The sequence below is a fragment of the Lepus europaeus genome, chromosome 4 (assembly GCF_033115175.1).
Source record: "Lepus europaeus isolate LE1 chromosome 4, mLepTim1.pri, whole genome shotgun sequence".
Classification (NCBI taxonomy): domain Eukaryota; kingdom Metazoa; phylum Chordata; class Mammalia; order Lagomorpha; family Leporidae; genus Lepus; species Lepus europaeus.
In genome coordinates this window covers 36,596,201-36,609,056 of record NC_084830.1, presented here as the reverse complement: position 1 = coordinate 36,609,056, position 12,856 = coordinate 36,596,201, and the positions used below count along the sequence as shown (strand labels likewise).

The 12,856-nt window shown below is 35.3% G+C and overlaps 1 protein-coding gene across 6 annotated transcripts in view; it reads left to right on the top strand.

Annotated features, from left to right (window-relative positions):
- Positions 1–12,856, top strand: part of OXR1 (oxidation resistance 1) — a 485,930-nt gene that overhangs the window by 440,754 nt on the left and 32,320 nt on the right. For all 6 annotated transcript variants that reach the window (XM_062188116.1, XM_062188113.1, XM_062188114.1 and 3 more), the window contains 2 exons: positions 921–1,089; positions 8,565–8,727. In XM_062188116.1, coding sequence (XP_062044100.1) covers positions 921–1,089; positions 8,565–8,727 — 332 coding nt within the window. The remainder of the gene's footprint in view (positions 1–920; positions 1,090–8,564; positions 8,728–12,856) is intronic.

The following is a 12,856-nucleotide window of genomic DNA, read 5'->3' as shown; positions in this document are numbered from 1 at the left end:
ATGCTATAGATTGTTGCCATTTCATTTATTTGTTTTTTGGAATGAAAATTAGTTTTGAACGAATTTTGAGTAACTTCATATTCAATAGTAGGGAAATATTCAAAGTTTGACTTAATGTTATAACTTTATAATATAAACTGTAGAATAAATAAATATAAAACTGTGAAATGCAACTGTGAGAAGAATGGTGAAAATTCATCCTTTTAACCATATGCAAATATTGGGTCTCAGACAAGTTGTGTCCTTTACTCATTATTACAAAAGAAAAAACCATGATAAGTGCTAATCTCCTGACGATCCAAGGGTTGTTGCCTTTACTTGTGCTGATCTAACAAGCTAGTTAATGGCCAGATTATTGAACTCCACCCTCTTTATACACGGTAAAAGCATTAAAAGTTGTAGAAGTTAGCGATAACTCAGACTTAACTAACTGTTCAGCTTGTTGATTTTGTTTGTTGATATTGTCGATTGCTTTATCACATATGCATATTATGGCTTCAGAAATAGTACATTTTTGTCTAAGAACCATATTAAAGTAAGTCTTTAAAAATTATTCAAGCTTATTAGATGCCAATTTAAAATAGTGACGTGGAATATGAAAAAATTGCACAAGTATATATCATTTAGTTTGGGTATTGCAAACAAAAGTTTAACAAAAAGTTTCTAAAGCTTTTACATTTCTTCTTAATATTGACATAGTGTCATTTTATTAACTTTGTGTTTTGTTGAGTTTAGTCTTGTCTATATTTTACTTTTCATGGAAAAAATATACATGTTATTTAAAACAGTTCACTTGAGTACCAGTTAAGATTTTATTTTGTAGCTGTGTGTAAAAAGTTTGAAGGTAAACTTACATAATCAAAATTACTTAAACATAGCATATGAGAATTAAATAAATACTGGTTACATCTCAATTTTAGGTTCTGCAATTTTAAAAGAAAAGCGAAGACATCGGTTACACAAGTTCTTATGTCTCAGAGTTGGAAAACCAATGAGGAAAACATTTGTATCACAAGCTAGTGCTACAATGCAACAATATGCACAGAGAGATAAGAAACATGAATATTGGTTTGCTGTGCCACAAGAAAGGTAAAAAGAATAAAAAACAATCTTGAGAACATGATTGAGATTTCTTGCATTAAAACTATTTTGTATATAACAATACCAGTGGCATAGTTCCTTGAAACAATATTTCAAAAATTCATGGAGAACATATGATATTTGTCCCTTTGGGACTGGCTTATTTCACTCAGCATGTTGTTTTCCAGATTTTTCTATTTTGTTGCAAATGAACGGATTTCATTTATTTTTACTGCTGTATAGTACTCTGTAGAGTATATATATTCCATAATTTTTTTATCCGGTCTTCTGTTGATGGGCATTTAGGTTGATTCCATGTCTTAGCTATTGTGAATTGAGCTGCAATAAACATTGAGGTGCAGACAGCTCTTTTATTTGCCAATTTAATTTCCCTTGGGTAAATTCCAAGGAGAGGCTTGGCTGGGTCAGGTAGTAGGTCTGTATTCAGATTTCTGAGGAATCTCCAGACTGTCTTCCATAGTGGCTTTACCAGTTTGCATTCCTGAGCACCTAAAAGGAAACCTGTTGAAGTGAAATGGACACTATGAGAAACAATGACTTGATCGACCCTTGTCCTGTCAAGGAACAATTTACTATTTTATTCCTTTTAGTATTTGTTCTACTTAATACCATTGGTTGAATTCTTTAATTAACACATAATTATTCTTAGGCATTTAAAATTAACTGAAAAGTGGTCCCTGTTAAATATAAGAGTGGGAATAAGAGAGGGAGATGTACAGTTTGGCACGTGCTCCCTTGGACTTACCCCTAATGATAGAGCTAGCAATGTGCCAGGGGATTCCAATTCAGTCCCATCAAGGTGGCATGTACCAATGCCACCTTACTAGTCAAAGTGATCAGTTTAAGTTCATAATTGATCATAATGATAGGATTAAGAGTCAAAAGAATCACATAAACAGGACTAGTGTCTGCTAATACTAACTGATAGCATTAAATAGAGAGATGATCCCACATGGGAAGTAGAATACACAGCAGACTCATAGAATGGCAGATGTCCTAAACAGCACTCTGGCCTCAGAATCAGCCATAAGGAATTTGGATCCGGCTAAAAAGACACTGTGGCACACACACACACACACAAAAAAAAGACCTTAATGAAAGATCTCTCAGAGAGATCTCAGCAGAAAGAACAGGCCATCAAAGAAGGAGGTACCTTTCTCTGAAGGGAGGAGAGAACTTCTACCTTGACTATGGCCTTGTCTAAATAAGATTGGAGTTTGTGAACTCAAGAGGCTTCCATAGCCTTGGCAGCTCATGGCAAGAGCCTCGGGTGGTTACTGATGTCATAAATAAGAGTGTCAATTGTTAAATCAACAACAGGAGTCATTGTACACCTACTCCCCATGTAGGATCTCTGTCCTTAATGTGTTGTACTATGTGATTTAACGGTATAACTAGTACTTGAGCAGTACTTTATACTTTGTGTGTTCGTGTGGGTGCAGTCTGTTGCAATCTTTACTTCGTATATGCTAAGTTAATCTTCTGTATATAAAGATAGTTGAAAATGAATCGTGATGAAGAATGGGATGGGAGAGGGAGTGGGAGATGGGATGGTTGCAGGTGGGAGGATGGTTATGGGGGGAAAAACTGCTATAATCCAAAAGCTGTACTTTGGAAATTTGTATTTATTAAATAAAAGTTGGGGGGAAAAGTTCATGGAAAATAGAATTAAAACATAAAGCACATTTTCCATGAGTTTCCTGAAGACTCACCATGTAATTAGGATTCAAAGCTTACAATAAATCTATTTAAAATTATTTGACTCTTGTTCTGTGCTCATTAAGTTTAGGGAACCTAAGTTTTTTATAATGGATAATAACCGTGTTTACTTTGCTTCAGAATAAGATACTGCCTACCTTCTAAGATCATATTATACTATGTTTCTTATGCTACTTATGTGAAAAGATACTGCTAAACCAAGTAATCAGTACATCTGTTATCCTAGAGAAATCCTAGTGAAAATTATCTGTGAACAACTATTTGGTTCCAAAAGATAATTATATGCAGAAGAAGATTTTATTTTATTATCCTAGTTATTGCTAATGCCCAATTGATTAAAGCAATACAGATGATAAATTGTCATAATTATTGCACATAAAAATAAACATGCATAGTAAATGATTGTAAATGTGTGTCTTACTGACATAGATACTTTCCTCCAATTAGTTTATGCATCCATTGATGAATGTTGTTCATTTCAATAATTAGACAGGATTTAACATCAGTTCTGTTCCTTATTTTCTTACAATCACTGAGAGGTGTCTTTTCACCCACATAGACACACAAAGTATAAAGTACTGTTTGAAGATTAGTTTTACCATTAATTCTCACAGTACAACACATTAAGGACAGAAGTCCTACATGGGGAACAAGTGCACAGTGACTCTTGTTGTTGATTTAACAATTGACACTCTTATTTATGGTGTCAGTGATCGCCTGAGGCTCTTGTCATGAGCTGCCAAGGCTATGGAAGCTTTTTGAGTTCCTTAACTCTGACATCAGCATGATGTTTTCCAGATTTCTCTATTTTGTTGCAAATGAATGGATTTCATTTTTTTTACCGCTGTAGAGTATTCCAAAGAGTACATATCCCATAATTTCTTTATCCAGTCTTCTGTTGAAGGGCATTTAGGTTGATTCCATGTCTTAGTTATTGCGATTTGAGCTGCAATAAACATTGTGGTCTAGATAGCTCTTTTATTTGCCAATTTAATTTCCCTTGGGTAAATCCAAGAAGAGGGATGGCTGGGTCATGTGGTAGGTCTATATTCAGATTTCTGAGGTATCTCCAAACTGTTTTCCATAGTGGCTTTACCAGTTTGCACTCCCACCAATAGTGGGTTAGTGTGCCTTTTTCCCCACATCCTTGTTAGCATCTGTTGTTTGTTGATACTGTATGAAAGGCATTCTTACTGGGGTGAGGTGAAACCTCATTGTGGTTTTGATTTGCATTTCCCTGACTGCTAGTGATCCTGAACATTTTTTCACATGTCTGTTGGCTATTTGGATTTCCTCTTTTGAAAAATGTCTGTTTAAGTCCTTGACCCATCTCTTAAGTGGGTTGCTTGCTTGTTTTGTTGTTGTGGAGTTTCTTGATCTCTTTGTAGATTCTGGTTATTAATCCTTTATCAGCTGCATAATTTGAAAATACTTTCTCCCATTCTGTCGATTGCCTTTTCACTTTCCTGACTATTTCTTTTGCAGTACGGAAACGTCTCAATTTTATGTAATCCCAGTTGTTAATTTTGGCTTTGGCTGACTGTGCCTCTAGGGTCTTTTCCAAGAAGTCTTTGCCTATGCCAGTATCTTTCAGGGTTTCTCAAATGTTCTCTATTAATTTGATGGTGTTGGGTCATAGATTTAGAACTTTAATCCATGTTGAGTGGTATTTTGTGTGAGGTGTGAGGTAGGGGTCTTGCTTCATACCTCTGCATGTGGAAATCCAGTTTTCCCAGCACAATTTATTTTTTTTTAGATATTGTGAATGGGATTGATCTTCGAAGTTCCTTCTCAGCCATGGCATTGTCTTTGTACATAAAGGCTGTTGATTTTTGTGTATTGATTTTATATCCTGCTACTTTACCAATCTCTTAATGGAGCTCTTTCAGTCTCCTAAATAAAGAATCATGTCATCTGCAGATAGGGATAGTTTAATCTTTTCCTTCCCAATTTGTATCCCTTTGATTTCTTTTTCTTGCCTAAAGACTCTGGCTAAAACTTCCAGCACTATATTGAATAAAATGGTGAGAGTGGGCAACCCTGTCTGGTACCCGATCAGTGGGAATGCTTCCAACTTTTTCCCATTAAATACAGTGCTGAATGTGGATTTGTTATAAATTTCCTTGATTGTGTTGAGGAATGTTCCTTCTATACCCCGTTTGCTTATAGTTTTCATCATGAAAGGGTATTGTATTTTATCGAATGCTTTCTCTGCGTCCATTGAGATAATATGGTTTTTCTTCTGCAATTTGTTAATGTGGTGTATCACATTGATTGATTTTCAAACGTTGAACCATCCCTGCATACCAGGGATAAATCCCACTTGGTCTGGGTGGATGATATTTCTGATGTGTTGTTGAATTCTATTGGCTGGAGTTTTGTTGAGGGTTTTGTATGTTAGGGAAATTGGTCTGTAATCCTCTTTCTGTGTCACATCTTTTTCAGGTTTAGGAGTTAAGGTGATGCTGGCTTCGTAGAAAGAATTTGGGAGGATTCCCTCTCTTTCAATTGTATTGAATAACTTGAGAAGAATTGGAGTGAGTTTTTTAAATGTCTGGTAGAATTCAGCAGTGAATCCGTCTGGTCCTGGGCTTTTCTTTGTTGGTAGGGTCTTTGTTATGGATTCAATTTCTGTTTGGTTGAGGGTCTGTTTAGGATTTCTGTGTCTTCATCGTTCAATTTAGGTAGGTTGTATGTGTCCAGGAATCTGTCCATTTTGCTAGATTTCCCCTTTTTTTTTGGCATATATCTCTGTAGTAATTTCTGATGACTGTTTTTATTTCTGTGGTGTCTGTTGTTACATTCCCTTTTTCATCTCTAATTTTATTGATTTGGTTCTTCTCTCTCCTTTTTTTGGTTAGTTGGGCCAATGGTGTATCAATTTTGTTTATTTTTTTCAATAAACAAACTCTTTATTTTGCTGATCTTTTGTATTTTTTTATTTAATTTTGTTGATTTCTTCTCTAATTTTAATTATTTCTCTTCTCCTACTAGTTTGGGTTTGGTTTGCTATTGTTTTCTAGATTCTCGAGATGCATTGATAGCTCATTTATTTGGTGCCTTTCCAATTTCTTGAGGTAGGCACCTATTGATATAAACTGAACTCTTAACACTGCCTTTATTGTATCCCATAAGTTTTATATGTTGTGTTGTCATCTTCATTTGCTTCTAGAAAATTTTTGATTTCTCTTTTGGTTTCTTCTGTGACCCACTGTTCATTCAGGAGCATGTTGTTCAGTCTCCATGTGTTTGCATATGCTCTGGAGATTCCTGAGTTTCTGATTTCCTGCTTCATTCCATTGTGGTCTTAGAAGATGCATGGTATGATTTTGATTTTTTTGAATTTGCTGAGACTTGTTTTATGGCTTAGTATGTGGTCAATCCTAGAGAAAGTTCCATGCACTGCTGAAAATGTGTATTCTGTAACTGTAGGATGAAAAGTTCTGTAAATATCTTTTAGGTCCTTTTGGTCTATAGTGTCGATTAGATCTGCTGTTTTCTTGTTGATTTTCTGTCTGGTTGATCTGTCCATTACTGAAAGTGGAGTATTGAAGTCCCCCAATACTATTGTATTGGAGTCTAAGTCTCCCTTTAAATCTCTTAACCTTTCTTTTAAATAGCTAGCTGTCCTTAATTAGGTGCAGATATGTTTGTAATAGCTACATCTTCCTGTTGAATTGATCCCTTAATCATTATATAGTTTCCCTTTTTGTCTCTTAACAGTTTTTGTGTTGAAGTCTATTTTGTCTGATAATAAGGTGGCTATACCAGCTCTTTTTTGGTTTCTGTTGGCATGGAATATCTTTTTCCAACCTTTCACATTCAGTCTGTGTACATCTTTGTTGGAAAGATGTGTTTCTTGTAGGCAGCAAATAGATGGGTTCTGTTTTTTAATCCATTCAGCCAGTCTGTACCTTTTAACTGGGAGTGGAGACCATTTACATTTAATGTGACTATTGATAAGTATTGACTTTGCCCTGCCATTTTTCCAAAGATATTCCTAATTTATTCTTTGAACTTCCTTTGATCTTTTACTAAGAGGTTTTCTTCCGTTACCTTGTTTCGTACTGATGACCATGTTTCTGTTTCTGTGTGTAACACATCCTTAAGCATCGTTTGCAATGCTGGACAAGTGGTGACAAATTCTTTGAATTTCTGTTTGTTATGAAAGATCTTTATTTCACCTCCAATTACAGATGAGAGCTTTGCAGGGTATAGTATTCTAGGCTGACAGTTTTTTTCTCTTAAGGCTTCGGCTATATGTCACCATTCTCTCCTAGCCTGCAGGGTTTCTAATGAGAAGTCTGCTGTGAGTCTAATTGGAGATCCTCTGAGAGTAATCTAGTGTTTCTCTCTTGCATATTTTAGAATCTTCCCTTTATGTTCCCCTGTGATGAATTTGATTACAGTGTGTCCTGGCAAGGATATTTTCCAGTCAGTCTATTGGGAGTTCTGTGTGCTTCCTATACTTGGATATCCCTTTCTTTCTCTATACTTAGGAAGATTTGCTAATTTTCCACTAAAAAAGGCCTTTTAATCCTTTCTCTCTCTCCATGCCTTCATGAACTCCTAGAACCTGAATGTTGCATTTTTTATAGTATCCTATATATTTCCAACAGTGTTTTTTAGATTTATAATTTCCTCTTCTTGTCTTTGGTTTGACTGTATACTTTCCTATGCTTTGTCTTCAAAGTCCTGATTCTGGTTTGAAGGCTCTCTACTGCATCTTTTTATTTGTTCTAATGAATTCTTCATTTCATTTTTATTTCTCTTTAAGATCTATAGTTCATGCTGTATTGAATTCTTCATTTAATTTTTTTAGACTTTTATTTAGCAAATATAAATTTCCAAAGTATAGTTTATGGATTACAATGGCTTTTCCCCCCATAACTTCCGTCCCATCCGCAACCCTCCCATCTCCTGCTCCCTCTCCCCTTGGACAACACATTAAGGACAGAGATCCCACATGAGGAGTAGGTGCACAGTGACTCCTGTTGTTGACTTAACAATTTGACACTCTTGTTTATGGCGTCAGCAATCTCCCTAGGCTCTAGTCATGAGTTGCCAAGGCTATGGAAGCCTGTTGAGTTCACTGACTTCGATCTTATTTAGACAAGGTCATAGTCAAAATGGAAGTTCTCTCCTCCCTTCAGAGAAAGGTACCTCCTTCTTTGATGGCCCATTCTTTCTACTGGGATCTCACTCGCAGAGATCTTTCATTTAGGTTGTTTTTTTTTTTTTTTTTTTTTTTTTTTTGCCATAGTGTCTTGGCTTTCCATGCCTAAAATACTCTCATGTGCTTGCTTTCTTGTCCACATTTTCTAACCAAGTCTCTAGAACCTCTCAGACAACCCACACTGCCTACAGGGAAATAGGGAAGTCCATTCAGGGATGTAAACAAAGGAGAAGGATTAGCTTTTAGTTTTTTGATCCTCAGATTCAAAAGAGAAAGCCTCAGGGCAGGGAATACAATAATTTGCTTTACTGTTATAAACAAAACATTATAAAGAGAAATCAGAGATTTACAAGATGAGGTCATCCATCTCTGAGTCACTAATTTACTGTGTAATTAAAAGTTTAGAAACTGTCAACTAAGAAACATGCTATGGAAAATCTTAATACAATTTCCTCAGAAAAGCTTGATGGAACAGAGCAAAGTAATTTTTTTAAGTTAATGTCTTCCTGATTATGGGTGTTATCTTTTTCTATGTACTATGTCTATTAAAAGTCACTTCTTCTAACAGGACAGACCACTTGTATGCCTTCTTCATTCAGTGGAGTCCAGAAATATACACAGAGGATACTGGTGAATATTCCCGAGAACCTGGATTCATAGTAGTTAAAAAGATTGAAGAGTCTGAAACAAATGAGGATTCTACTAATGAAGCAGCGGCCAGAGAATGGGAGGTGAGGGGGAAAATGTGAAGATTTCATTAATTTGTTGCTTCTTTATGAATTTATAGATTTATAGTAGCACAAAGTTAAAGTGATCTTTGCACAAAAGAGTGCTCTTTTTTAAAGGTTCAGGTTCATTGTCTGTGTTTTTATTGAATGAATCTAAGTAGTAACTTTGGTTTAATAGTAATTTCTCATTCTGCTTTTGTTTCAAAATACTAGAAAAGCAACCTGTGAGAAATAAAATGACTTATTGAGTGGATTTTAAAATATTTAGTTTAGGAAAGAGTTACATTAGGACAAAGAAGGAAATAATTTTAATTGTAACATATTAATTTTCATGAAACATTTATTTCAGATCTGATTTATATTCCTTTCACTCCTATATGGATTTAATATTGTAGTTATTCAAAATATCTCGGCAAATTAGAACAATTAATTCCAGACTTAGTCATTATCTTGACTTGAATTCAACAATGATGGTGCTAAAGAAATAAGCTGGTGCAAATTTTACAAAGTTGTTAGAATTTTGTGTTCTCAAATTTACTAAACTTGATTAAGTGGCCAAATTAATACTAACGGACTTTGTAACCGCTCTTAGATCTACCTCTCAGGTTTATATTACATTTTATATGCTTTGTCTTGTAGAGTTGGTAGGGTGACAGTATCTGTTTTGGTTGTTTCCTGGGTTAATCTTTTCTTGGTGCATTATAAAATATAGAGCAGATGCTAAAATGTGATAAATGGAGTCCAATTGTGTTATCCTTTGGTGTTAATGTTTGTGGTGTTTATGTAATATGAGTATATTGTTTCTGCCCTTACATGTATAATGATTGAAAGTATACATGGAGTGAGTGTCTTTTGTTTAAAATGTGTACCTTAGTTTGAATGTGTCTAGCTTTCTTTTTGTGTAGTACATAACAACATCATTTTCTGTTTTATCTCCAGTATAATGGAGGGGGAAAAGCATTCATTTTGCTTCTCTTAATATTACAGCCAATTATTAATCTTCATACCACTTTTATTCATAATAACCTGAATACTCATCAGCAGGAAGAGAAAAATTTTATAACTTTCATAAAATTTCAAGTAAATATAATAATAAAAAGATAGACCTACTGGTATAGCATGTATGAATCTCATAGATAATTTGTGAATGAAAGAAATCAGACATAAAATATTACATGTACTTTTATATAATTTCATTTACCTGAATTTCAAAAGGCAAATCTAGTCAGTAAAACTGTTAAACTATTAACCTTACAGAGAGGGAGGGGTTGTTCAAGGGAAAGGAGGAACTTTGTAGAGTTCTGGAGATGTGCTTGCTATATCTTAATCTGTGTGATTACATGGGTTAAAAAAAGAAAAAATGCCCTGACCTTTGTTTTTAAGATTAGCTTCAGGAGGCATTTAAAATTGCCTAGGTGAGCAAAGATGCTGCAACACTTTAAGGCAAAGTGGAAGGGAAGCGAATAAAGTTAGAAAAAATGTTTTAACTTATCTAATGCATTGAGATTTAGTGCCAAGTAGTAGCAATGAAGTTTCTCATTTGGGTGGCAAAGTGCAAGACAGTAGTTTCAGTCAAGAAAAGGGAATTGAGGGCTTTCTTCCCATTGGGGTTGGATCACTTTGGAAATAATAGATTATTGACTATTTTGATTCAAAACAACTAAGCTTATAATTTTTGAAGATTTTTTTTATTTATTTGAAAGGCAGAATTACAAGGGCTGAGGGGAGCAGGAAGAGGCGGGAGAGAGGATTTTTACCTGCTGATTCACTCCCAAAATGACCTCAATGGCCAGTGCTGGGCCTGGCAGAAGCCAGAACTTCTTTTGGATCTGCCACATGGGTGCAGGGGCCCAAGCACATAGGACATCTTTATCTGCTTTCTCAGGTATGTTAGCAAGGAGCTGGATTGGAAGTGGAGCAGCTGGGTCATGAACCGGCACTCATATGGGATGCCAGCATTGCAGGCAGCAGCTTTACACGTTATGCTACAAGGCAGGCCCCAGCTTAAATTTTCTAAGGAAAAAAAAAAAAAAAGGTGTCCCCTTGCCTGCTTTTTTGGCCAGAAAAAGGTCAAATAAAAAGGAAATGAGAGATGACAATATTTAATTTTAGAAATGTTTTGCCACATTGTTTAGAAACTATTCTGCACTGTCCAATTTGTTATCTACTAGCTAGGTACTTGAAATGTGGTTAATGTAATTAAGAACCTGAATTCTTATAATTTTGATAAATTTAAATTTAAGATCTGATATTTGATTCTGTTATTGGATAGTTTTTAAATATATTCAGAACAACTTGAATAAATGATCTACCTTTTCAGCTGTGGGTTTTATGAAATCTAAATAGTATCTGAATAAATCTAAACCTAAAGAAGATCAGTTATTTCCAATGAAAATTTAGTGTCTGAACTTGATAGAGTAGTATAAGATACTCTACTACATACAGATATAGTTCTTACAGTTACAATTGTATATAAAATTCCTATTACAGTTACTATCAAGCATTTAAAAGATGGCCAGTCTGAATTGAGAGGTGTTGTAAAAATATACACTGAATTTTGATGATGTAAAATTGAAAGAAGAATGTCAAGTGTCTTTTAAAATATTAATGTTAAAATGATTTAATTGATAGGTTAAATAAAATATATTAAAATTTTTTCACGAGGCCGGCGCTGTGGCTTAACAGGCTAATCCTCCGCCTTGCGGTGCCGGCACACCAGGTTCTAGTCCCGGTTGCCCCTCTTCCAGGCCAGCTCTCTGCTATGGCCCGGGAAGGCAGTGGAGGATGGGCCAAGTGCTTGGGCCCTGCACCCACATGGGAGACCAGGAGAAGCACCTGGCTCCTGGCTTCGGATCAGCACTATGCAGCGGCCATTGGAAGGTGAACCAACGGCAAAAAGGAAGACCTTTCTCTCTGTCTCTTTCTTTCACTATCCACTCTGCCTGTCCAAAAAAAAAAAAAAATTTTTTCACTACTTTTTAATGTGGCTGTTAGAAATTTACAGTCAAATATGTATCTTAAATTTATCTTTTCTGCAGTGTGGATCTAATGCCTGATAGATAATAATTACCTAAAAAGTATAGTAAATTAATTTTTAATTTTAGATGCTGAAATTACTTTTTAAATAAAGAAATTTGGCTAGAACACTTTGTAAGGGAGGAGTACTTAAAAATGTGAAGTGATGTTTTTTCATTTTCTATGTAGGGGTGGGATGAAATTATTCTGGCTGCCAACTTGGGCACCAGTCTATTTTGACTTGGCTTCAGAGATGACTGTTAGGCAGAAATACCATTAAAAGTGATCAGTTCAAAGATTTTGGTACAAAAATTTTTCAAGTCCCTGAGTTGTTTTGGTCATAATATGTATTATTTTCATGATTTTTTTGGTGATGTTTTGTGTTTATGCTGTCTTTTAATCTTATTTCAGGATTATTTTCCATAGTACTTCAACTGTTCAAATTTATGAACTTTTACTCCTGTATTATTATCATTGTTAGCTAATCTAAACTGTGTCAAAAACACTCGTTAACTATGACACCACAAATTACTAAAATTTATACTTAGGATAGCCAGAAAAATTATATAATATTTAATAGAGTTTAGTTAAAAAATATGCAAATGGAAAGTTAGTCCCATTGAAGATAATTAGAAAAGGCTGTAATTTTTTTAAAAGATTTTATTTACTTATTTGAGAGGTAGAGTTACAGAGAGTGAGATAGAGATGGAGAGAAAGGTCTCCCATGCCCTGGTTCGCTCCCCAAATGGCTGCAAAGGCCAGAGCTGAGTCCATCTGAAGCCCGGAGCCAGGAGCTTCTTCCAGGTCTCCTACGTGGGTGCAGGGGCCCAAGCGCTTGAGCAATCTTTCGCTGCTTTTCCAGGTCATCACAAGAGAGCTGGATCGGAAGGGAGCAGCTGGGACATAAACCAGTGCTCATATGGGATGCGGAGGGTTAACCTACTGTGCCACAGCACTGGCCCCAAAGGCTGGAAATTAAGAATTACATATAATATGGAAAGCAAAGAAGAACAATATTACAGATTTATACAATGGATTCCAGGGAAAAGGGAAGCCTGAAGAAACCAACATTTACTCAGAAAAAAAAATTTAGTGAAATTTTAAGGTGGTCATGAGT